General features: G+C 43.1%; 1 protein-coding gene across 1 annotated transcript in view; it reads left to right on the forward strand.

The window, feature by feature from the left end:
• Window positions 1–7,024, forward strand: part of RIPPLY3 (ripply transcriptional repressor 3) — a 9,927-nt gene extending 2,903 nt beyond the window's left edge. The window contains exons 3-4 of the mRNA XM_024758328.1: window positions 2,620–2,687; window positions 6,005–7,024. Coding sequence (XP_024614096.1) covers window positions 2,620–2,687; window positions 6,005–6,314 — 378 coding nt within the window. The 3' untranslated portion in view covers window positions 6,315–7,024. The remainder of the gene's footprint in view (window positions 1–2,619; window positions 2,688–6,004) is intronic.
• The last annotated feature ends 20,444 nt before the right edge of the window (window positions 7,025–27,468 follow it).

The raw sequence follows: 27,468 nt of genomic DNA on the forward strand, positions 1-27,468 counted from the left end.
AAAAAAAAAAAAAAAAAAAAAAAAGAATACAATCTAAATTCGAGGGAAAGTCTCAAGACGCTGTGTCCTGAGCAGTGGGGTCACCCTCGCTCATTTGGTTCCCCTGGTACCACCGCTTGGGAGCTGTCTCCCTCCCGTGCCTGGGAAAAAAATGAATGACGGCCCAAGCCTGCAAGGGAGACGATTTCTAGGGCATGTAAGGGACTGTGTTCTTCTGCGCGTCTTTCCATCTTCCAGGCTTCCTGCATCGTAGCTTTTTTTTTTTAATTTAATTTAATTTTTTTATACAGCAGGTTCTTATTACTCATGAATTTTATACATATCAGTGTATACATGTCAATCCCAATCTCCCAATTCATCCAACCACCACCCCCCCGCCCCCCTGCATCGTAGCTTTACCAGAGTCAGAGGCATGCATGGAGAGAACACAGAGAGATCCTCACAAAAGTCTCTCTTGTATCTCTTCTTTCGCACAAACCCCCCCCCCCCTTTTTTTTTTTCTTGGTAGAGACACTTGGAAACATGTATTCTGAGAGAATCAAAAGGTTTCGGTACAAATGTCATAAAAATGTGATGTGATACACACATCACATGTGAGCCCCGCTGTGGCTAAACAATCACCCCCCTACCTCCCCCCCAACCCCAATGTTTGGCGGCTGCTCACTGTTCCCGGGACCCTGTCAGGAGCTTCTGTGGAGCTCATGCATTGTTGGACGGCGGGGTGTTCTTGTTTGACGTCTTTCAGCTAAAGCACAGTTACGTTCTTCAACAGCTCCCTGTCCGTGTGTCCTGAGGCCCCTCCCCCCCTTCCCCCAAGGAAAGCTGTCACCTCTCTGGGTGCAAAGGGAAGGTGCTGTCTGTGGCATTTTGGTTTCGTAGCTGTTCAGCCCTGTCGCACATCCCTTTAACACAGTGTGTACCTTGTACACATTTTTGTTACCCTGAATTATCAGAGTGTGAATATTTAGACGTTTAAGTCATCAGAAAAGGACGTTTAAGAGGAGGATATTTGAGGTGTGAAGTTTTAAAATCTGTGTATGTTTGTGGGGTAAAGTTTACAGAGTTTATAAAAGTGTGCTATGTGTTTCCCAGAGTCTGGTTAGAATTAATCACTTAAAGGAAGCTATTACTCCATAGTAGCCACCACTGCCTTTAGGCGTCCACCAAGGCTTGCATTGTCTATTATATCCTCTCCCATCACAGGGTGTAAAATTGCCACTGACAGCCAAGGATTGCTTATGGTGGTAGAGTGAGTCTGAGCAGTTAGAGATACTTTATAATTATGAACAGAGCTTAATACAGACGTGATTTCTTGGAGACCCCAAAGAGTGAACTTCATTATGGAAAAGATTTTGTTCCAAAGACCCTCATTCTTTCCCTTAGCTTACCATAGCATATTATAAAAATAAGCCTGGTAAAATTTCAAGGAGCCTTATGGTTTGAGGTCTTACATTCAGATTTTTAATACAGTCTTTTTTTGGTGTATGGTGTAAGATAGGGGCCCAGTTTCATTCTTTTGCATGTGGCTGTTCAGTTTTCTCAAGACCATTTTTTGAAGAGACTGTCCTTTCCCCATTGTATATTTTTGTCTCCCTTGTCATAAATTAATTGAAGATATATATGCATAAGTTTATTTCTGGGCTCACTATTCTGTTCCATTGATCTATGTGTCTGTATTTAGGCCAATACCACACTGTTTTGATTCCTGTAGCTTTGTAATATAGTTTGAAATCAAGAAGTGCAATGCCTCAAGCTTCTACTTCTTTCTCAAGATTGCTTTGGCTATTCAGGGCCCCCAGCAAGTGGTCTCCGCCCTTTTGGATGCTACCAAATGTCCTTGGAATCTGTCTTCCCTTTCTCTTCTGGTTGGTGTTACTTGAGTTCAAACCACCTCTTGTCAGGTGCCTCCAAGCCCTTAGCTCACCAGTCTATGCTATGCACTGCTCCCAGCAGCCACCATGATCCTTAAAATACAGATCTGATTGTTGAATTCCCAGCTCAAAGTCAGTAATGGTCTTGAATCCTGTCTCCAGAATGAAACTTAGACTCAGTAGTGGGTATTCGAGTTGTTCAGTGTCTGGACTTAGCTTCCTTTTGAGCCCTTTTACCAATGCAGTCTCTCATTCATTCCACGCTGGGCTCCACCTTTCCACGCTGGGCTCTCTATTTTCCCGCCCCTCAGAATTTGATGCTCTGCTCCACTAGGAATGGGCCCAGAACTGCATACCCAAGTGCCACTGATGTCTCTGCCAAGGCCCCCATGAACCCTTTCCTGATCCTCTTCCTTGTTTAGAATAGTTAGCATCTTACTGTATGGTGCTTTGTAATGTAGTTATTTGCCTCTATGTGTGTCTTTCCTCATTAGATTTAAAATGCACGAACTGGGGGACTGTGTCCGACTCATCTTTCCACCTTGGGATCCCTCACAGGGCCCGGGGATATCATGACAACAGTAAGAGGGAAAGGAGCTTATCAAATACTGTTAAGGTGTTTAAACTATCTCTAAAATTGGAACTGACACAAGTGCAGGCTACTTAGATTTTATTTTTAAAAACTTCAGGATGCTGCTTTCAGAGGCTTCTTGACTGTGTCTGTGTTTGTATGTGTCTGTCTTTACAGCTTGAGCCTGGGTGTGACCAACAAACCTTTGGATCGAAGGGGGCCTTTGGGTTTCAGCATCCTGTAAGGTAATATCTGACTTCACTGTAAGAAATGTATTGTTTCCTTTTTTAAAATTATTATTTTTATGTAACATTTCTAAAGGTTTACAAGATATGATTTTAAAATGGGTGTATTTTATGGTTCTTATGTTAATTGATACAAGCATAGCAAAATACCTATGTGTATAAATTATTTGGCCAGTATCCACTCACTTCATACCTTTAAGAAAGAGAATGTAAGCTCATTTGCAATCATAACAATTAACTAGTTAATAACATAAAGCAAGCTAAAATAAGTTTTAAAGAATGTTGACCCGAAAAAGTGTAATCATTCTCAGTGTAGGCGTTCCTATGTGGGGCAAATTAATGTGTGAGTTACAGTACAGTTTAAAAGTACACGTGCGGGGCTTCCCTGGTGGCGCAGTGGTTGAGAGTCCGCCTGCCGATGCAGGGGACGCGGGTTCGTGCCCCGGTCCGGGAGGATCCCACAATATAATTATCCTCTAAAGATAATTTATAATTTTTGAAGATAAATCTATGACATTTCAGAATAATGTTTTTCAGTCCATAATAATCTTGAAAAAACGATTAAGGCTACCTTCCACATAAGGCGCCCTCTGCCGGACTATATTATTTCCTTTAAATATAAGCATTAATACACTTCAGTGTCTTCAAGTATATACATCTTCAAAAAATGGAAAATAATTCAGTATATTCTCCAGCATTATTTAGTTATGATTATCCCAAGGAACTTCAAGGATATTTTGTTGGATTTCTAGAATCTATTCATTTATTCATTCATTCAGTGTTTCATTTGCAAGTTGGAATTGGCTTCTTTTCTTTATACTTGTTTATACCTCTTTTTTATACCATATCCTGCCTTGTGTTAAATTTAACTGCATATGAATTATATACGCATATCAGCTTATTTACTTAGATATTTAGGTATATTTCTATTTTTCTCCCAGGATATAAGTTAATGTACTGCCTAGTGCAAAGTAGACCCCCTAAATGTAGATGTGAAATAAATGAGGGACTGGATGGATACTGCACCACGGTTGGATCCTCTGGCCTCTGAGTAGTTCTTTCATGGTCCTGGTCTTGGCGGTGATCAGGACCCTCACTGCTGTATCCCTCTTTTTTGTTTGTTTCTTGGCCACGCCGCTTGGTTCCCTGACCAGGGATCGAACTTGTGTCCCCTGCACTGGAAGTGCGGAATCCTAACCACTGGACCACCAGGGAATTCCCTATATCCCTCTTACATTTCATGCAGTTTGGGCAAGTGGTTCATGCACTGGACTTTTATCTGTTTCTCTATGTCTGTTTCTCTCCTATCTCTCTCAGCCTGTCTCTTTCCAGGTGTCATTTCCTTCACCAAAATAAACCTAGCCTACGCTGTCACCTCTCTTCAGAGTATTTTTCCCCTGGTTGTCCTGGAAGACTAGAAGCTTTAATAAGACTCAAGGATACTAATTGCCAGAGATGAAAATTAGAGCCCCTCAAACTGATCAAAGGGTGATTTTTGGAAAAAGGAAGTTTTCCTAGTGTTTCACATCAGTGGTCTTCAATCCTCATGAAATCACTGGGGAAGCTTTACAAATACAGGTGGGAGGTGGGGCGGGGCGATTCCCCTGGGGGTGCTGGGGAAAAGCGCGGGTATCTGTATTTTTACAGGCTTCCCAGGTGTCCCCAGTGTGGGCTGGGGTTGGGAGCCACCCCCTCCTTCATGCCCCACGAGCCTTCACCTTCACACCTGCCCCCGGGCCTGCCTCACAGACTCTGCTGTGCCCTGACTTTCGATTCATTGAAAATGCAGTGACTGCTGATGTGTGATCGGCATCTGTGTAACTGTGCATTGCGGGCTGAATACACAACTTTATCTTTATTACAAAAGTTTATCTTTCTATACACAAAAATGGGGAGAATGATACAGTGAACCCCCACGTGCATCGCCAGCCTCAATAATTAGCAGTGTTCTCAGGATCTGATCATGCTTATCGTCTCTCCCAAAGACTTGTTGTTGTTAGAATACTTTAAAGCAAGTCCCAGACATCCTACACACTCACTTGTAAATACCTCAGCATGACACCTAATTTTTAACATGGCCAACCACTAAACTATTCTGTCCTAGATTTACACAGGTGTGCATTCTCTCTGTTGCAGAGTTTCTCAGTCTCGGCACTACTGACGCTTTGGACTAGCTAATTTAAAAAAATTGAAATATAGTTGACTGGAGTGGATAATTCTTTGTTGTGGGGCTGTCCTGGGCATTGTGGGGTGTTTAGCAGCATCCCTGGCTTCTACACACTAAATGACAGTAGCTGCCCTTCAGCTGGGATAACTAAAGTTGACTCCAAACATTGCTGAAGGTCCCCTGGGGGTTGAGAACCATCAACTATTGGAAATCTTAGAAAGTTAAAAATCGCCCTACATTATTTATAGTAAGGTGTTTTCTCTCTCCCTTTTCTCCTCCATCCAAAAAGGGGGGAATTGAAATCAGCTTTGCAAACAAGCAATGATCGATTGATAATCCCTCTCAGTTCCTTTATAAGACCACAGGGGGAAATGCAAACAATTAGTAAGTCAAAGCTACAAGAAGAGATTATGGGGACAGTGGGACATTTAAAATACTTTCCATGTATAACTGGAATCCTAAATTCACAAAACCTGGATGTAGAGGTTCCAAATTCTATATATTCCTTTTCTTCCTTCTTTCCTTCCCTTCCCTCCCCCCACCCCCCTGCTCTCTTTCTCCCTCTCCCTCTCTCTCTTCTAGAAAAATTGCCAGGGTTGCCATTTTCTATTCTGCCAAAGTGAGGGATGCACCCCTACAGGCGACATTTACTACGGCAACATTCAGAAAGATTAGCCACTTCTCTAGACCAGGGTTTCAGGGTCAAGTTTCCTCCAAAGTCATGACATTCCCTCTGTTGGGGGGGGCGGTCAGAGGGCAGTGAGGCATCCCCTGAATAGGACATATATTATCCAGGATGAATCAGGTCCTTTGTTTGATCAGAGAGAGCCTCTTAACTTTGGAACTCAATGTTTTACTACCCTTTTACCTTTGTGGAAGCACACCCTTCTCCCTGTGTTGGTCTAAATTGATCTGCTCACCCAGATTACAGCTCAATTCTGACCTAGTGTGGGCTTCACTACCAGGTCCCCCCATCTGCCCACAGTTTTGTGTTCTGGTGACTTAAAAAAAAAAACCCACTGTGCACAGTGAAGGCAAAATCAGGAGGGAAGATTGGGGCTTAGCTGCTTCTAGGGAAAAGGATCCTCTTTTCCCTAGGATCCAACTGTTTTCAGGTTGATTAATGGTGTATTTGTTTCTTAAATATTAGACTTTATTTACCCATTTCTAAGCGTCAAGAGTATCTGCAGAGTTCCGGGGAGAAGGTGCTGGCCAGCTTCCCCGTGCAAGCCACCATTCACTTCTACAACGATGAGTCCAATTCAGACGAGGAGCACGACCAAGAGGTCCAGCCCTCCGACCTGCAGCGCCAGGAGGCGCAGGACAGCCTGGGAGGAAAGGGCAGAGACCGGCTGACAAACCCAGGGTGGCACCCCGGAGGCCGCGGTGGCCTCGGTGGTAAGGGTCCGCTCCCCTACCCTGACTCTCTGGAGGATGCTGGGTGCCCCTCATCCAAGTAGTCTGTCTCTCCTGTACCAGACCCACCTTACATGTGCCCTGGGGACAACCCTTGGGGACAGCCGCGCCAGGACACCTTGCGTTTCAACACACTTTGCATGTACAAGGACTTGACTTTCTTTGGCCAGCACCCCGCTCGTGGCGAGGACTCAGCTTGTACTCATCCCTTCTCCTAGTGATTCTCTGTGCCTCATTTGTACCTTTGAGAAAGGATTCTAGGTCCAAGAGGTTTGCATCCACATGGGTTGTTATCAGGCGGGGCCAACTTTCAAAGCACGTTCGGCAATGTCACTGTGCTGATCAAATGACAAATTCTTCCATATCGATTAATAACCCACCCTCGCCTCTCACTTAACCTGAGACCCTTTATTTGGCTTTTTCCACTTTTGTAAAAATGATCCAGATATTGTCCGAGGCCGATGTGGTTGCTTAGTGACATTCTGAAAAAAAAGTTTATTTATAAAAAACAAACATACTGAATAACTTCCATAAAAGTAACAAAGATAAAAAGATAAGGATCTGTGGGGGGAACCATTCTGGATAAAAACATGTGTGATGCTTGTCTAAGCACTGTGTGTATGAATAGAGAGACGAGCTTTAACGCTTAGCTGGGGACCACTTTGGGCTTATTACTTGACTAGAGTAACACTGTTTTTAATCAAAGTACCAAATGTAATATCATTTTCAGCTTTTTATATTTTGATGAGCAAATGAGTGTATTTGTCAAGGTTTTTTACTTAACTATTTTGCATGTTGTTGTCTTCCCAGTTTCTACTTGAAATAAATATTTTGAGAGACAAAATCGTTTGATAATCATCTTTTTTGTTTGACATTTTAGATGCAGTTAGTGCCTCCTTTAAAGTTTTTAAAAGTTTGTCAGGATTTTTCATCCTCATATGATGACAAAGTCCCTAAAAATATTTATTTATTTGGTTGTGCCGGGTCTTAGTTGCAGCATGCCAACTCTTGGTTGCGGCATGTGGGATCTAGTTCCCTGACCAGGGATCAAAGTCGGGCCCCCATGTATTGGGAGCGCGGAGTCTTATCTCCTGCACCACCAGGGAAGTCCCTTAATACCGCTCGCAGCAACGAAGACCCAACGCAGCCAAAAATTAAAAAAAAAACCCCAAACCCCAAACTTATGGTTACCAAATGAGTAAAGGCAGAGAGATAAATTAGGGGGTTGGGATTAACATATTCACACTACTATATATAAAATAGATAACCAACAATACCAGACCCACCTTACATGTGCCCTGGGGACAACCCTTGGGGACAGCCGCGCCAGGACACCTTGCGTTTCAACACACTTTGCATGTACAAGGACTTGACTTTCTTTGGCCAGCACCCCGCTCGTGGCGAGGACTCAGCTTGTACTCATCCCTTCTCCTAGTGATTCTCTGTGCCTCATTTGTACCTTTGAGAAAGGATTCTAGGTCCAAGAGGTTTGCATCCACACGGGTTGTTATCAGGCGGGGCCAACTTTCAAAGCACGTTCGGCAATGTCACTGTGCTGATCAAATGACAAATTCTTCCATATCGATTAATAACCCACCCTCGCCTCTCACTTAACCTGAGACCCTTTATTTGGCTTTTTCAGCCCCTCATCCAAGTAGTCTGTCTCTCCTGCACCAGACCCACCTCACATGTGCCCTGGGGACAACCCTTGGGGGCAGCCGCGCCAGGACACCTTGCGTTTCAACACACTTTGCATGTACGAGGACTTGATTTTCTTTGGCCAGCACCCCGCTCGTGGCGAGGACTCAGCTTGTACTCATCCCTTCTCCTAGTGATTCAGAATCTAAAAAAGAATGTATGTATGTATATATATATATATAATCATTTGCTGTGCACCTGAAAATAACACATTGTAAATAACTGTAGTTCAACTAAAAAAGAAAGAGAGAAAGAGAGAAAGAAAGAAAGGAAGGAAGGAAGGAGGGAGGGGAGTTATTTGTTCTTCATCCTGGTGTCCATGACTTGGACAGTAGGAGATGTCATCCATGTGACACGTTACGGTGAACTTAAAGGAAAGGGATTGATCCATAAGTTTATTTGCATATTATTAACTGAGTAAAATTCCCATTTGAGCAAAAAAATTTTTTGTTTTTCTTTAAAAAATGTTTTTATTGTTTAGTTGTATTGTTTCATTTATTGTTCAAAGTACCTTTTTCCAAACTTAAAAACAACTCTTACTGGGCCTGTTTCAGAAAGGATTTAAGATGGCCTCCTCTTTTGCTGGATTTTTAACAAAAACACTAGAAGTCTTACCCTTACTCTCCCTTCCTGTGATGCTTGGGATGGAACTTAAGTCATCACATTTGGCTTTGTTTTGTTTTCTTAATAAATCAGTTCTAATGAGAAAAAAGATCTGGCCCAATCACCAGTTTACCATGAAGAAACCAAACCTTGCCCGCATGCTGATGGCACCAGAATTTTAAATGTGCTGCGTGGTAGACTTTCCTTAAATTACTTAGAATATGGCCAGCTTAATGCAAATAAGGAAAATGAGACCTTTTAGCCACGGTGGTGACGGCATCACAGGTCCTGTGAGAGAGGCATTTGTGACGTGGGAGACAGCCGCGCCAGGACACCTTGCGTTTCAACACACTTTGCATGTACGAGGACTTGATTTTCTTTGGCCAGCACCCCGCTCGTGGCGAGGACTCAGCTTGTACTCATCCCTTCTCCTAGTGATTCTCTGTGCCTCATTTGTACCTTTGAGAAAGGATTCTAGGTCCAAGAGGTTTGCATCCACATGGGTTGTTATCAGGCGGGGCCAACTTTCAAAGCACGTTCGGCAATGTCACTGTGCTGATCAAATGACAAATTATTCCATATCGATTAATAACCCACCCTCGCCTCTCACTTAACCTGAGACCCTTTATTTGGCTTTTTCCAGGGAGGGGAGTTATTTGTTCTTCATCCTGGTGTCCATGACTTGGACAGTAGGAGATGTCATCCATGTGACACGTTACGGTGAACTTAAAGGAAAGGGATTGATCCATAAGTTTATTTGCATATTATTAACTGAGTAAAATTCCCATTTGAGCAAAAAAATTTTTTGTTTTTCTTTAAAAAATGTTTTTATTGTTTAGTTGTATTGTTTCATTTATTGTTCAAAGTACCTTTTTCCAAACTTAAAAACAACTCTTACTGGGCCTGTTTCAGAAAGGATTTAAGATGGCCTCCTCTTTTGCTGGATTTTTAACAAAAACACTAGAAGTCTTACCCTTACTCTCCCTTCCTGTGATGCTTGGGATGGAACTTAAGTCATCGCATTTGGCTTTGTTTTGTTTTCTTAATAAATCAGTTCTAATGAGAAAAAAGATCTGGCCCAATCACCAGTTTACCATGAAGAAACCAAACCTTGCCCGCATGCTGATGGCACCAGAATTTTAAATGTGCTGCGTGGTAGACTTTCCTTAAATTACTTAGAATATGGCCAGCTTAATGCAAATAAGGAAAATGAGACCTTTTAGCCACGGTGGTGACGGCATCACAGGTCCTGTGAGAGAGGCATTTGTGACGTGGGAGATGGTACACGCGGGGCTCCTGTGTTCTTGCTGGTGACTGTGGTGACGTGGGTCTGCTGTGTAAGGGCTCAAACCTGAGCGAGCTCCACATTTTTGATCATGTATCCCTATCATTGAAAAAATATTGAGGCAGGGGAGATAAATTAGGAGTTTGGGATTAACATATACACATTACTATATATGAAATAGGTAAACAACAAGGACCTACTGTATAGCACTATACTCAATATCTTTTTTTTAATATGTGTATTTCTATATTTATTTACTTTTGGCTGCGTTGGGTCTTGCTGCACTGGCTTTCTCTCTAGTTGCGGTGAGCGGGGGCTACTCTTTTTTTTTGTTGTTGGGGGCAGGAGTTTATTAATTAATTTATTTAGTTTTGCTGTGTTGGGTCTTTGTTTGTGCAAGGGCTTTCTTTAGTTGTGGCAAGCGGGGGCCACTCTTCATCGTGGTGCGCGGGCCTCTCACTATCGCTGGTTTCTCTTGTTGTGGAGCACAGGCTCCAGACACGCAGGCTCAGTAGTTATGGCACAAGGGCTTAGTTGCTCCGTGGCATGTGGGATCTTCCTGGACCAGAGCTCGAACCCGTGTCCCCTGCATTGGCAAGCAGATTCGTAACGATTGTGCCACGAGGGAAGTCCTAAAACATTTTAAATGTTTTTGTTTTTTTGTCTGAAGGTATACAGACTTGGTGGGTTTTTTTAAAAGTAACATCAATTTCAGCAGAAAACTCACCTAATGGTAGAAACAATTCCAAACACCTATTTTCACAAGGCTCTTCTTCACAGCATGAGTTTCTTTTGATTTAACCCTTTTTCACTCATTTTTAAGAATATCATCTGTGGGGACTTCCCTGGTGGTCCAGTGGTTAAGACTCTGCACTTCCAATGCATGGGGCGCAGGTTCCATCCCATCCCTGGTCCAGGAACTAACATTCCACATGCTGCCTTGGTGAGGCCAAAAAAAAAAAAACAATCTCTGCATCAAAGAAACAACTTTTTTTGTGTGTTTGTCTTGTTAAAATATTTGCTAACTGGCATATTTCTAACAATCAGTTAGCCTACAAAAAGGTCAGAAAAACGTAAAAGTCTTTTCAGTTTGACAATCCAGTGCTTTGCCAAAAAGATAGCTGCTAACTTCTGTTTAGTTTGAAATACTGTTGGGGTCACTCCTCATATGATGACAAAGGCTTTCAAAAGTTCCCTATTTGAAAGTTCTTATTTTTATAAAATTAACTGCACTGTCTAACCTTTCTGGAGTCAGGAGGCTACCACTGGCTTACGTACATCTTGCAAACCAGAGGAGAGAGAGAAGATTGCTCTTCAGAAGTCTTTATTTTCCTTTCACACAGGGCTGATCAGGGAATTTCTCTTTTTTTGTTACTTTTTTTTGGCCACGCCCTGCGGCTTATGGGATCTTAGTTCCCCGACCAGGGATGGAACCTGGGCCACGGCAGTGAAAGCTCCAAATCCTAGCCACTGGACCACCAGGAAATTCCCAGGGAATTTCCCTTTCAAAACCTGAATCTCTGGCAACACTTGCCTGAGTTTCCCTTGTGGAACCAATCAGCTGGTGCTGAGTCACAACTGCCCCAGTTGAACAACCTTGTCTTCTTCAATTCTCCACAGTCTCCACTGTTCCCTATTGGACACACTCTCGTTTTCCATTTATTTACAAAAAAAAAAAAAAAATCCCTATGATGGCTTTTTTGTTTGATTTTTGGCTTTGTTGGGTCTTCGTTGCTGCGCGTGGGCTTTTTCTAGTTGAGGTGAGCAGGGGCTACTCTTCATTGCGGTGCACAGGCTTCTCATTGCGGTGGCTTCTCTTGTTGCAGAGCAGGGGGCTCTAGGAGAGCGGGCTTCAGTAGTTGTGGCACATGGGCTCAGTAGTTGTGGCTCGGGGGTTTTTGTTTGAGCAGTTTATTTTTATCACCTTTTTTCCTGTGATAGGAAGATGATATATCTAAATAAGAGAAAAAGTACCTTGTACAGAAATATCAGAGGGAGAATTTTCTACTTTCCTGCAGGGCATGAGTCATGTCTGCATGACTCATTTTTGTAGAATTACTTGTGAAAGACCAATGCATAAATAGGTGATTTTTCATGACGATTATGAAAATGATGGATGTTTATAAAAATAATTTGACTGGCTGAGAGGTTGCTGGGCAAGTCTAAAATACAGTATTACTTTAATATTCCATTGTATCATTACATGGTAATCCTTACAAGCAGATTTTATTTTATAGTTTTAGATATTTCAAAAAGATGCTCAATGGCGTTAGTCATTACAGAAATGCAGATTAAAACCACAGTGAGATACTGTCATGTACCTATTAGAAGGATTACAATTTTTAAAAATTGAACTATAGTTGATTTACAATATCATGCTAGTTTTAGGTGTACAGCAAAGTGATTCAGTTATATCTATATCTATATATATGTATGTATTCTTTTTCAGATTCTTTTCCATTATATGTATTACAAGATATTGAATATAGTTCCCTGCATTGTCCAGTAGGTCTTTGTTGGTTATCTATTTTATATATAGTAGTTTGTATTTGTTAATCCCATACTCCTAATTTTTCCCATCCCCCCTTCCCCTTTGATAACCATAAATTTGTTTTCTATGTCTGAGTCTGTTTCTGTTTCATAAATAAGTTCATTTGTATTATTTTTTAGATTCCACATATGACTGTATCATAGAATATTTGTCTTTCTCTGTTTTACTTCACTTAGTATGATAATCTCTATGTCCATCCATGTTGCTGCAAATGGCAATATGTCATTCTTTCTTATGGCTGAGTACTATTCCATTGTATGTGTATATACCACACCTTCTTTACCCATTCCTCCATTGATGGACACTTAGGTTGCTTCCATTGCTTAGCTTTTTACAATAGCTAAGAAGCTATTTACAATAGCTTCTTAGCTATTGTAAATAGTGCTGCTATGAACACTGAGGTGCACGTATCTTTTCAAATGAGACTTTTCATCTTTTCTGGATATATGCCCAGGAGTGGAATTGCTGGATCATGTGGTAACTCTACTTTTAGTTTTTTAAGGAACCTGCATACTATTCTCCATAGTGGCTGCACCAATTTACATTCCCATCAACAGTATAGGACGGTTTCCTTTCCTCCACACCCTCTCCAGCATTTATTATTTGTAGACTTTGATGATGTCCAAGAATGGTTACAATTTTTAAAAGACAGATAATAACAAATGTTGCCAAGGATGTGGAGAAACTGGAACCCTCATCCGTCACTGGTGGGAATGTAAAATAGCTAACAGTTTGGAAAACAGTTTAGCGGTTTCATTAAAAAGTTAAACATAACTTTACCTTACAACCCAGGAATTCCACTCCTAGGAATCTACCCAGGAGAAATGAAAACTTCTGTCCACTCAAAGACTTGTACATGAATGTTCATAGTAGCTTTAGTCATAATAATTCCAAACTGGACACCATCCAAATATCTGTCAGCTGGCGAATGGATAAATAAAATGTGAGATATCCGTGTAATGGGATATTATTCAGCAATAAAAGAAGTGCAGTGATGTTTTAATACATGCTAAAATGTGAATGGACCTTGAAAACATCATGCTAAGTGAAAGAAACAAGATACAACAGATTACACCGTATGATTCCGTTTATATAAGAAAATGCAAATTTATAGTAACAGAAAGCAGAATTGGTTGTTTAGTGTTGGCAGCGGGAACATGGATTAACTATAAATGGGCACAAGGAACTTTTAGAAGTGGTAGAAATGTTCTAAACCTGGATGATGATGATTGTTTCACATTTCTAAAAATTCACTAAAATCATTGAATTGTTCAGTGCCAATGCGTGACTCTATAGTATATAAATTACACCCCAATACATTTGTTTAAAAAAGCTTAAACTCATCTATTATAACAATATTTGTATCTTCTTCTTTAGCCACTGACCCACTAAAGGAATAATACAATCTTTGTGGCATGACAGAATTTACATTTTAAAAAGTAAATTAAAAAAAAAGTTCTGAAGAAATCCTTTGGTTTCTTCTTTGGCACTCTTAGTTTTTGAACCTTTATCAAGGTTCCTGTATTCTGCACACTTGCGGTGACCTCTGAGCCATCCATCACATAAAGGTAAAGAGGTCTCAGGTGTGATTTTAGGATGATGACTTCAATTCCAAAGTAAGACATGACGGGAAGACCGTTTGCTGAGATCCAGGTCATCATTAGGCTAGATATTTCTAAAAGTCTCTTAAATTACTTTGAACTCCCAGATTATGTTATTGAACAATGTAGTCTGGCCAGTACCCAGATTTAAGTGAGGTGTAAGACTTCAGTTATCAATAATACCAAAGAATAGCGGTCACCAACTGACATAATTTGGGGTCTCTCCAGGTACATCAAACAGTACACCTGCAAATTCAGAAGTTTTACATAGTTTTCTACAACACTATACTGGTCCCTAGCAATAGCTGCAGCTACCATGTGGATCATTAAAGATATTTTTAAATGTTTATTTAAAAATACATTTCTGGGGCTTCCCTGGTGGCGCAGTGGTTGAGAGTCCGCCTGCCGATGCAGGGGACACGGGTTCGTGCCCCGGTCCAGGAGGATCCCACATGCCGCGGAGCAGCTGGGCCCGTGCGCTGCGGCCGCTGAGCCTGCGCGTCCGGAGCCTGTGCTCCGCAACGGGAGAGGCCACAACGGGGAGAGGCCTGCGTACCGAAAAAAAAAAAAAAAGCCAAAAACATTCCTGGGCTTCCCTGGTGGCGCAGTGGTTAAGAATCTGCCTGCCAATGCAGGGGACATGGGTTCAAGCCCTGGTCTGGGAAGATCCCACATGCCGCAGAGCAACTAAGCCCGTGCGCCACAACTACTGAGCCTGCGCTCTAGAGCCCGTGAGCCACAGCTACTGAGCCCGTGTGCCACAACTACTGAAGCCTGTGTGCCTAGAGCCCGTGCTCCACAACAAGAGAAGCGACTGCAGTGAGAAGCCCGTGCACGACAACGAAGACCCAACACAGCCAAAAATAAATAATACATTTCTAATCAACATATACTGTATACAGAAAAGTGAGCAAATAATAAGTGCTTGATGAATTTTAAAAGACAGCACACCCTTAAAACTCCAGCCAGGTTAAGCACTGGAAGATTACCACCACCCCAGCGGTCCCTGTTATGCCCCCTTCCAGCTACCACGCTCACTCTCTACCCCAAGGGTAACCACTATTCGGATTTCAAATACCATGGATTCGTTTTGCCTACTTTTGAACTTTATATAAATGGAATCATACAGTATGTGCTCATTTGTGTCTGGTTTCTTTTACTCCACCTAAGAGTCACCAATTGTTCTACGGTATTCTATTGCAGGAATATATCACTACTTATTTAGCCATTCTATTGTCGATGGACTTTTGTATTGCTTCCAGTTTGCGGGCTATTATGAACAAGGCAGCTAGGTACCTTTTTGTATATGCCTTTTGTACGTGAGTGTGTACATTTCTGATGCGTAGATATTTAGGAATGGTCCCTGGGTCATAGGGTATGTGTAGAGTTAGTTTGAGTATAGATCATTTTATTTTGCTAAAATCTTGAAAGCCACTTGAAGTGATTTAAGAGTAAACATTCCTAAATGCAGAAATTTCCTAAATGTAAACACACATTCATTCTTCTTCAGAATTGACCTGAGCAAACACTCTCATAGGCAGGACAATTGAATATCAGTCACGAAGTTACTGGAGTGTGATCTCTCACAAACATAACTTCTGAAGACACCGTCTCCTGTGGGTTTCGGCCCTTGGGAAATGAGGCCAGTGTGAACTTCCTGGCATTCCTGCAGGCTCCCGGGTGAGATCCGGATGAGCATGGTTTGTATCTTGTCTTAGCTTTGATCTGGAAGAAAAGCATTAAGTTTGTTCAATTTCCTCCTGTGGTCTGAAAATCAATTTATTTTTCATGGTTTTAAAAAGCCCGGGGTGGGAACTCCCTGGCAGTCCAGTGGTTAGGGCTCCACGCTTCCACTGCAGGGGGCACGGGTTCCATCCCTAGTCAGAGAACTAAGATCCCACATACTGCACTTGGAGGCCAAATAAATAAATAAATAAAAATTAAAATAATAAAAATAAATAAAAAGTCCAAGGTAATTATTAGCACACGATGCTGGGCTGAGTCTTTCAGTTTTTAGTGGGCACTCTGCTATTTTCTGGAGCTCTGTCTCCCAGGGGGGCTCTAGGCTCTTGCCCATTACCAGTTCTTCTGGAGTGGCTGTAAGTTCATAGGAACTGGCCCCCATCATAGCCCACCCCTGACCTCCCACCTTGATACCTGAAGTCAAGCCAGCACCTGACTCAGCCCATGGCGCTGTCACTGGGCTGTTTCCACGGCCCAGGTAAGTCTTAGAAACCCAGAGGATCTGCCCGCAGTGGACAGAACTTCCCAGCGAATATCCACATCAGTGTCACTTCCTGGTCTCTGGACTGGGTGTCCACTGGGTTTGGAGAAAACTTTCTATGAAAACAAAGGACCCTCTGGCTTGCCGCCTGCCCTTGATGGGTTCACCAGAATTCCCGCACCTTGAGGTTTTCTACACCCTAATGGGTTGGGATGTAGGAATGTCTCCGTTTTGTTTTCTTTCAGCCTCTTTTTATTTGCATTCTGTCTGTTGTTGCTTCATCTTTCTGAGTCTCTGAGGTACTTTGTTAATACACAGAGGAGTGGCCTCTTGAATAGTGTCCATTACGTCTTTGTGTTCAGATGGTGAGTGGTGACTATGTTTTTTGTTTCTTTTCTACCAGACCTTAATGTCCCAAAGAGAGTGGCTGTGGCCCTAGCTTTCAGCATTAAGGGAAGGGACCCTATGCTCTTAACTATCTGCTTTTTTTTTGCTTTAAAAATTGCCACAATTTTTGACCTTCTCATTTGCCAGAAATTGTATTCTCCAAGCTCAGATGGGCTTCCTGAATTCGGTCACACTTTTCTTTTAAAATATTTATTTATTTATTGTTTACTTTGGGCTTGTGCCGGGTCTTTAGTCATGGCACTCAGGATCTTCGTTGTGTCATGCGGGATCTTTAGTTGCGGCATGTGGGCTTCTTAGTTGCAGCATGCATGCGGGATCTAGTTCTCCGACCAGGGATTGAACCTGGGCCCCCCGCATTGGGAGTGTGGAGTCTTACCCACTGGACCACCAGAGAAGTCCCTCGGTCACACTTTTTATGTTTTGATAAACTGTGGCCATGTTCTAAAATTCTACCAGGACGTGTTTTGTGAAAAACTGACTTGTCAAACAGCAAATTTTCAATACACAGTGATATAGGGCAACTAATCACCTACTTGCTTAGGTTTATGAAATGGAAAAAATTTATTTTGGATCCCATATTTTGGGATAACTTAACATTTGAAAAGTATTCTTTATTGCATAAGAGGCAATGTACTGAATACAGATTCACTCAACATTAGAAGGCTAGTTCAGCAACACACAAAGAAAGGGTTTTATCAACCCAAGCAACCAGCACTTCTCAGTTTTGTCTGGAATGACCTAAATGTGGATGACTCAGACAGCTTTATTTTTTAAAACCAATTTTCATCAATCCATTCATTTTTTTTTAAAGCAGCTTTACTGAGATAGAATTCACATACCCTAAATTCACTGATTTAAAATGTATAATTCAGTGGTTTTTAGTATATTCACAGATAAGTGCAACCAGCACCACAATTTTTTTCTCTTTTTAAAAAATAATTCATTTATTTTTGGCTGCGTTGGGTCTTCGTTGCTGTGCTCACTTTCTCTAGTTGCAGCAAGCGGGGGCTACTCTTCGATGCGGTACAGGGGCTTCTCATCGCGGTGATTTCTCTTGTTGTGGAGCACAGGCTCTAAGCGTGCGGGGTTCAGTAGCTGTGACTCGCAGGCTCTAGAGCGCAGGCTGATAGCTGTGGCGTTGGGCTTAGTTGCTCAGCGACATGTGGGATCTTCCCAGACCAGGCTCGAACCCGTATCCCCTACATTGGCAGGTGGATTCTTAACCACTGCACCACCAGGGAAGTCCCTCTCTCGCTCTCTTTTATATATATGTATATGTAGGCTGCTGCTGCACAGCATGTGGGATCTTAGTTCCCCCATCGAACCTGCGCCCCCTGCAGTTGAAGCACGGAGTCTTAACCACTGGACCTCGAGGGAAGTCCCACCACAGTCAATGTTAGAACATTTCATGATCTCAAAAAGAAACCCCGTACTCTTTAGCTGTCAACCCCTTATTCCCCTACCCCAGCCCTAAGCAACCACAGATCTACTTTTGGTCCCTATAGATTTCCCTATTCTATACTTGCATATGAATGGAATTGTGTAACATGTGGACTTTTGTGACTGGCTTCTTTCACTCAGCATACTGTTTTGAAGATTCATCCAAGTTGTAGCATACATCACTACTTCATCCCTTTTTATGGCTGAATAATATTCCATTGTATGGATAGAGCATATTTTGTTTATCCATTTGTTTGTCCATGGACATTTGGGTTGTTTCTCTAGATAGCTGTTTTTTTTAATTGACTTATAAATGTGTTAGTTTCAGATGTACAGCAAAGTGATTCAGTTATACATACATATATATGGTGTATATATATATAGATAGATATAGATATAGATATATGTATATATTCCCTTTCAGATTCTTTTCCATTACAGGTTATTACAAAATATGAGTATAGTTCTCTGTGCTACACATGCTACACAGTGGGTCCTTGACGGTTATCTATTTTATATATAGCAAAGTGTATGTTGTTAATTCCAAACGCCTAATTTATTCCTTCCCCTCCCCTTTTTCTCTTTGGTAACCATAAGTTTGTTTTCTACGTCTGTGGGTCTATTTCTGTTTTGTAAATAAGTTCAATTTTTTTCCTTTTTTTTTAGATTCCGCATATAAGTGATATCACATGCTATTTGTCTTTCTCTGGCTTATCTCACTTAGTGTGATCATCTCTAGGTCCATCCATGCTGCTGCAAATGGCAGTACCTCATTCTTTTTATGGCTGAGTAATATTCCATTGTATATATGTACCACATCTTTATTCATTCTTCTGTCCATAGACATTTACGTTGCTTCCATGTCTTGGCTACTGTAAATAGTACTGCCATGAATCTAGATAGCTTCTTAAAGTTCATCCTAGCCTTGTAATCTTGTTTTCCATAAACATGAGACAGTCCTTTCCAAAAGTGGCATAGATTCTATGAGAGAACTGTAAACAGGGTCTATGATTGTATGCTTATTTGGTTTTTGCCAAAGAAAAGCATTCTAGTCCCACACTGGATGCTCCATGTGTATCACTTTTCTAATTACTGAATCCAAATAGAAGCAGATGGCATTTGTTCCCGTATTCAAATGAATTGCTAAAAACCACTACCCTTTTTCTCTCTTCTATTTGCTCTTCGCTAGCTCTATTTTTTTTTTTTTTCTTTTTTTTTTGCAGTACGCGGGCCTCTCACTGCTGTGGTCTCTCCTGTTGCGGAGCACAGGCTCCGGACGCGCAGGCTCAGTGGCCATGGCTCACGGGCCCAGCTGCTCTGCGGCATGTGGGATCTTTCTGGACCGGGGCACAAACCCGTGTCCCCTGCATCGGCAGGTGTACTCTCAACCACTGCGCCACCAGGGAAGCCCGTTCACTAGCTCTTTTAAATAAAAATAAAATAGGAGATGCAGGGAAGATTTCCTTAATCAAACATGACAATGAGCACAATTATTTTCTGCACACAGGGGAAGGACACAAATCTTGTCCTAAGAGTTGTTTCATGTGTCAAGTTTTGGGTTTTTTTTAATAGTTCATTACTTTTCATTGTCAAATATTATTCATGGTATACATGCAACATAGTTTGCTTAAGCTTTCACCCACCAAAGAACATTTAGGTTATTTCTACATTTTGGCTATTACAAATAGAACTGCTATAGACTATAATGTCTAGAGTTCTGTGTGAGCATAAGTTTCATTTCTTCTGGGACATATGTCCAGAGGTGTGATAGCTCTGAGGTGTGATAGTTGTCATATGGTAAGTGTAAGTTTAATATCTTTTCCAGAGTGGTGGTACATTTACATTACTACCAACAATACATGAAATACCCAGTTTCTCTGCATTCTTGTCAGCATTTGGTGTTATCACTATTTTTAATTTTAGCTCTTTTATTTAAATGTATGCCTGTGTCAGTTATATTAATTCTCCAAAGTACTTTTTTTTTTGTTTTGCGGTACGCGGGCCTCTCACTGTTGTGGCCTCTCCCGTTGCAGAGCACAGGCTCCGGACGCGCAGGCTCAGCGGCCATGGCTCATGGGCCCAGCCGTTCCGCGGCATGTGGGATCTTCCCAGACCGGGGCACGAACCCGTGTCCCCTGCATCGGCAGGTGGACTGTCAACCACTGAGCCACCAGGCAAGCCCCCGCAAAGTACTTTTGAGTATGGTCTGACCTTCGCCAAGCACCTCAGTAAAGCTGTCACAATGGTCTTTATTTTTTGTCTTTATTTCACACATTCAACACAATATTTAAAATGTGACAAGAAGTTAACATGAACTACAGTAAAAGTAACATAAGTTTCAAAATGACTCCTAGATAGTCAAGGCCCCAGGAATCAGGGCTGCGCCTTCTCTGTATCACAATCTGCCCCGCTTGTTATTTGGAGTGCAATCCCTTCATAATCCAGGTCCGAGGGAAAGAAAACATTGTTCTGATTAGTCAAAGAAGTACCTTGACTTAATTCTATTGGTAGTGATATCCACGCTCACAATAGTTTTTTGCTTTTGCAACTTCTCCAGAAAGGACCAAAGTTTAACTGCCATTTTGACATCAATGTGTGTAGAATTCCTTTTAATGCTTTCTTCCTTCCTATAACAGACACTTCGGGGGGGATAGTCAAGCTCACACTTACTTCCCTCTACTTTGGGGACCATCCTCCAGCTCACAAGAGAAGCCACCTAGGAACATGGCTGAGCCTAGAGCACAAGCATTTAGGGCTGCGGGTGGACACGTCTGGTGACGGGGCCTGGGGGTTAGGGAAGGAGGCTCTGCAGAGAGACACAGAATGAACCAGATGTGCTTGGAAGGAAAAGGTGAGCGGCTGAGTCCTGTTGCATGGCTAGTTCTTGCTTCCATTGCCTTCCTGATACCCAGCTGCATTCCTGCCCCGAGCGGCATGAGAAACTCTTGTGTCTTCAATAACGACGATAATACATAACTATAATTATGTAACGCTTGTTGGACCCTTACCATGTGCCAGGCGAGGTTCCAAGTGTTTTCACTCATTTCATTCTCACAAGGGCCCTGTGATGTAGCGGTCATTACTATCCCCTTTTGACAGCTCCATAAGCCGAGATGTAGGCAATTAACTTGTCCAACTCTCACAGGGGACACTTGGGGGCCAGCATCCGAGTCCAGGGCTCTGCTGGCGGCGTGCAGGAGAGGTGGCCCTGACAGAGGATGCTGAGGGAGAGGCAGGACCCAGCAGCCGTGAATTAGCCTGAGGGAGGTCCCTCAGGTGGAACAGAGAGTGTCCTCTCATCTCCAGGTGAACTAGTGTTTCCCCAGGTAGGGCTGTAGCATCACTGTTCCTCCCACTGCCACCCGCCATCCTGACATCAGTGGGGAGGAAAGGGAAGATCCGGGTTACAGCTGCTCCCACGTCAGGCCCGGGTGAGGGCTACTGGCAGGGGGAATGGGGCCCAAGGGAGCCATCCCTCGGAAATATGGCCCCTTCCCCTGGCACTCCTGGGGGCAGGCCTCAGAAGGAGCCACAGCTGAGGCTCGGGCAGCTGTCCCGTTGCCCCAGGCGGCTCTGGGTGGTGACACTGGGCATTCTGTCTTCTCTGGGCTCTGAGTGTGGTTGATTCTACCCGAGTGGGCAGCTCATCACACCGGGCGGGGGTGGTTGGATATTGAGTGTTGGGCTTCCAGGGACATCAGGGGGAGAAGAACAACTCAGTAACCTGATTAAAACCAACACAGACTTACACTCCCTACATCACACTGCTGTGTTTACAGTCCAGCTGTAGACCACAGACAGCCCACCCCGGGGACCCCTTCTGCCAGAGAGTAACACCCCCCCCCCCGCCCCATCCTTTGCTCTTCCGCACCAGCTCTCCTGGTCACGGTCCCCTTTCCCTCTGCTCCTGAGGACGCAGCCATTTTCTCTCTTCGTAGATCCATCCCCTTTCTGGTCTCTGAGGCACTGGATCAGCTCCACACCCAGAACTGGTTGAGAAAGAAGTCTGTCTCCTTAGCATCTCACTGCTTTCTGTCCTGGACCCAATTACACTTGGTGGAACCGCATGAAATGGCCGGTATTTGACCATTTTTGACTTACATAGGCCCACCTAAATAGGCCTTTTTTATGTGAAACATCTTACTGTTAATCGCAATAGGAAAATAAGCAGAAGGAGACATACCTGAAAGTATTGGACACATAACAGACTCCCTAGTGATTGTACAGGAGAGTTTTCCTGGCCGGGTCTGCCTTTCCCAGGGCCCTTTGTTATAATGAGATTTAAGGATGTCTCCAAAGGTTTCCACCCACTCTGATTGGATGTTGGACCAGACAGCTCTGCTCAGATGGTAGCCGGGGCCAGACCCAGCCTCGGGGAATTCCCAGTGCCTTCCCAGCCTGCGTCCTCACGGCTCTGCTTCCCCCCTTCTCTCTCCTGCCTGCTGTGCTTTCATCCTGCGGCTACCTCGTGGTCCTGCCTCAGCCCCTCCCGCTGCACCAGGAGAAAGAGTGCTTCCTGCCTGACCTTGCCATCACCTCCTCCTGCTGTCCTGAGGCCCCTGGGTCCGGCCCCCTCCCCTTAGCCCATTCCTCTCTGTCCTGTGTGTTTTGCCCACAACATTTCTCCTGGCTGATAAGTCCAGAAAAAGTTCCGTTGCCTTATCTGCATTGTGGGTTTATATCTGAGCCTGCTCTCTCTTGGTCACACATCCCTGAACAGCAAAGGCCAACCTTTGGAAGCCCACCTAAGTAGGATTCTGCTGCCCCAGGCCCCTTCCTGCCCCCAGCCCTTCAGATTCTTTCTCTGTTTCAGGCCTGAGTCTCTGCTGGCCTCTCTCTGGGACCCTGTGTCTAGGCTGCATGTCGCTGAAGTACCACTCACTAGCAGAGGGCTGATGACTGCCGGCCCATCCCACCTAAGTTGGGCCCCCGAATCTGTCTGAGTCTCCCCTCAGGAAGCTCCCCACTCCTACCCAGGTCAGTGGACCTTGAACAGAATTTCCACCCTGGATCCTCAAAAGGAATCTCGTCAGAGATCAGAGGGGCCACCAGGCAGGGCGGTGAGGGCAGGCTAAGCCGAGTTGTTTTGGGATAAACCATGGCTGCCCCATGGGCAAAGGCCGCTGCCAGGGCCTCTCTTGACCTCCACGGGCCTGGGCAGTGAGAGTACTCTTGAGTCACCCCTGGGCCCGTGCTGGTCCACCATGATGCATGCAGACTTCACCACCTGCACCTAGCCCCTCGGCCAACAGTGACCAGCCTGCCAAACCACCCAGTGGACACCTCTTTGCTACACACCCTCCTTTATTTATTTAATTTTTTGAGTTTTCATCTTTTTAAAAAAATATTTATTTATTTGCCTGTGTTGGGTCTTAGTTGTGGCATGCAGGATCTTTCGCTGCAGCGCTTGGGCTCTTTGTTGCAGTGCGCGGGCTTCTCTCTAATTGTGGCGCGCGGGCTCAATAGTTGCCCCGTGGCATGTGGGATCTTAGTTCCCCGACCAGGGATCAAACCTGTGTCCCCTGCATTGGAAGGCAGATTCTTAACCACTGGACCACCAGGGAAGTCCCACACCCTCCTTTATTATTAGTGACTGGTCGTTGGTTCAACCATTCAAGTCATTCAATAAAAAAGGATTGAACACCTATTATGTACCAGGTACCCTTCTACACCTTAGAGACATGTGGTGAAAAGACAGATGAGGTCCTTTCCCCACTTCGAGCTCACAGTTTAGTGGGGACAAACCAGTGATTCTCTCAGTGGGGTCTGTGGACATAAGGCTGGGCCACAACCTGTGTGTTACTAGGCTCAGACAAGGTAGCACTGAAGTTGACAGAAGTTTTTAGAAATTTCTCTAGCGCTTTGACTGAGTAATTTTATGTTTGCTGAGTCTAGTTTACAAACAAAACAAAACAAAACAAAAGGAGGCCCCTTGTTTATCTTTTTTTCCATTTTGTTTTTTTAGAAAAATTCATCCTACATTCCAGAAACTTGGAGAAGCATTGCTCTAAACTATAAGTTGCAATTCATGCCATGAAGAACATGAAGGAGAATAATGGGGATAACTTGTCTAAGGAGGGTAGTGTTTGATGGGACCTGAAGGGTGAGGAGGAACCATCCAGGCACAGAGCTGGGAAGGACCTTTCCAGGCAAGGGAACAGTCTGTGCAAAGGCCCTGAGGTGAGCAAGAATCAGGAGGTTTGAAACCGTAGGACCTTGTTGTTTATCCATTCTATATATAATAGTTTGCATCCGCTAACCCCAAATTCCCACTCCATCCCTCCCCTCCCCCCTCCCCCTTGGCAACCACAGGTCTGTTCTCTCTTCATAGAAGTTTGCTTTTTTTGTGTGTGTGTGGTACGCGGGCCTCTCACTGTTGTGGCCTCTCCCGTTGCGGAGCACAGGCTCCGGACGCGCAGGCTCAGCGGCCATGGCTCACGGGCCCAGCCGCTCCGCGGCATGTGGGATCTTCCCAGACCGGGGCACGAACCCGTATCCCCTGCATCGGCAGGCGGACTCTCAACCACTGCGCCACCAGGGAAGCCCTGCTTATTTTTTTATTTGAAGTTTGCTTATTAAATAAGTCTAAGTAAATTCCTGTCAGCTATCCAAGCCACACTTTGTAATTTCTTTGAATTTATTTCATTATTCTGAAAATGATCATGGGAGACCCATTATCACTTTCTTAAATAAAGCTTAAAATGCACATTAAATAAATGAATAGGCTATCAATACATGATGTTGACCAGCGGACAGTCACACTTTACTGGTGGGAGTGTAAAATTGAGGCTACCTCCTCAGCTATTTGGCAATACATGGGGAATAAGAGCTTTTAAGAAACTTTATATCCCTTACCTTTTTATAAATATTTCCGAAGGATAGAATCAGAGATAAGGGCAAATACGTTTATACACAGATATTGGTTATAATAATATTTATAAAAATGAAAACTTAGAATCATCCTAAAAGTCAATAATAGGGAATTTGTAAAATAAATTATGGTGCCTCACACGACAGAATATTATGCAGTTGTTAAATGCTCACAGTGTTATTTGAAAAATGAAGCAAAATTATATTTACAGCACGATCTGTTTTTTGTTAAACACACACATACACATATCCTTAGAAGGGCTTATACAGACTGTTAAGAGTAATTATTTGGGGGTGATGGATTAAGGGTGATTTATTTTTTGTTGTTTTTTTCTGTAGTTTTAAAATTCTCTCCAATGCATATGTATTGCTTTGAAAATAAGTGATACTTATTAAAAACAACAATGAAAATATTTGACATCAGTCATTAGACGCCGCTCCATATTCATTACTTACATAGATTAAAAATTCTGTAATCGTGAAATAACCTTAGCCAAAATCTTGAAGACTTTTAATCAAGGGTATTTCTGACATAGTCTGTTGATCCACAGAATGTGTGGTTGATGGGCTCTTCTGTACCTTTCTATCATGTAAGTTATTTGGCTCATAGCATTTTCATGATTAATCCAACATGAAAAATCTGATTCAGCCCAATGCACTAACTACCACTAATCTTATTGGTGACAAGAAACTCCTGATAAGGACGGGTCAGAGAGGTGAAAATGAGGGCAAGTTTGGGGATTTAACTTCACTGGGGCCATTTTCTTTGAGGGATTGGATATCTGATCTGATTTCGTTTACTTCAGATCTTTGAACAAATCATTACATGGCGATGTTGGGGAAGGGAAGGAGTTAAGTCTGGAAGCAGTGCTTGATTTAGGATTTGTTTTGGAATCACTTAACTACTGGACTGTTGACAACAATAAACAGTTTCTAAATACCTAGAGGAATGAAAGTGGATTGTCTTCCAGTAAGAAGGTGGCAGGCGAAACTTGGCTATTTCTCTATATTCATTGAGATGAATGTTTGAGCAAAAACAAAACCCTCAAAGCAAAACAAGACATAAAAGTTACCTTTTAAACTGGCCACGCATCTGTATCTGGTATGTGGCCCTCTCTGACTTTTAAGATGACCTATGAAAGATATTTATTTTGTAAAATAAAGTTCAAAAAGGCAAAGATATCATCGACTTAGACCAAACATTCAATAACTTCTGCAAATGGATTGTCAATAAGCATTGACATACATTCCTCATTTTGGCCAGGAAGGGGTAGAGTTATTCTCAAGGTTAAGTAAAGGTCACCGCTCTCTGCCAACTGCCACTCAGTGGTGATGGAAAAGCAAAGGCTGGAGTTGGGTGCCTGGAAATTTCACTTAAGAAACAAATGGCCCCAGTCTGTTCACTCAGGTCATTTCTGTTAGTTTTCCCATAATGGTACTAGATCAGTAGTCAAGTGAAACGACAGATTCATCACTGATAGAATCTCTGTCCTGGGCTGACAATTCTTTAATTTGTGTACCTGCATGGTCAGAGGCCATTATTTCTAATTGCCGTTTCATCCTTTCATCTATCTTTCACACACATTAAATTTAATCTTCACATTCAATGATAACTGGGAATTTATTTGGTCTGAAGAAGCTACCAGACTAGGTTCATAAACTTTAGTAACTTCAGAAAAAAAACCTTAAAAAGCTCATCAAAGTTTGAAACTATGGCTTTCTAATAATTTAAGGTTGTTACAAGATCTCCACATTGATCATTCTAAATATTTAGGTCTTAAATGACTTGACTCCTTAAAATATGAAAAGAAGTTTGCATCTCTCTCATTGCACCTTCAAAACAATTTAATATATAACACTTCTGATGATTCCAGATAGGAGCCTTTGAGCTCTTTCCTTTTCATTTAACGACTCTATACTCCTCTGTGGTAGGAACTGGGGACCCAAGATGAATCAGACAAGTCCCCGAGAAGAAAAATTAACACAACAAAATATGTGTATGGAACAGTGTGTCTAGCACAGGGGACAGACATCCAGAGAGAGATGGAAGCAGATCTGGATGTGGCTGGGAGCAGCAGTGAGAAATGTGGACCAGGCTCTGTGAATTCCAGGGGTTTCCCCCACTCCACATGATTCAACCCTCAGGATTATTCTGAGGCAGTTCTGTTCATCTAACAGGTGAGAAAACTGAGGTTTAGGAAGTGAACTCTCCAAGGCCCCCCACACCAAGTAGGAGGTGAAGCCAGGACTTGAGAACTGGTGTCCAGACGGGCTCTGATCCAAAGCTCAAATTCTGGGACTTCCCTGGTGGCATAGCGGTTAAGAATCCGCCTGCCAATGCAGGGGACACGGGTTTGAGCCCTGGTCCGTGAAGACCCCACATGCCGCGGAGCAACTAAGCCCATGCGCCACAACTACTGAGCCTGTGCTCTAGAGCCTGCGAGCCACAACTACTGAAGCCCGTGCCTAGAACCCATGCTCCGCAAGGAGAAGCCACCGCAAGGAGAAGCCACCGCAA

Source organism: Neophocaena asiaeorientalis, unplaced genomic scaffold, assembly GCF_003031525.2.
Source record: "Neophocaena asiaeorientalis asiaeorientalis breed wild unplaced genomic scaffold, Neophocaena_asiaeorientalis_V1.1 scaffold45, whole genome shotgun sequence".
Lineage (NCBI taxonomy): Eukaryota > Metazoa > Chordata > Mammalia > Artiodactyla > Phocoenidae > Neophocaena > Neophocaena asiaeorientalis.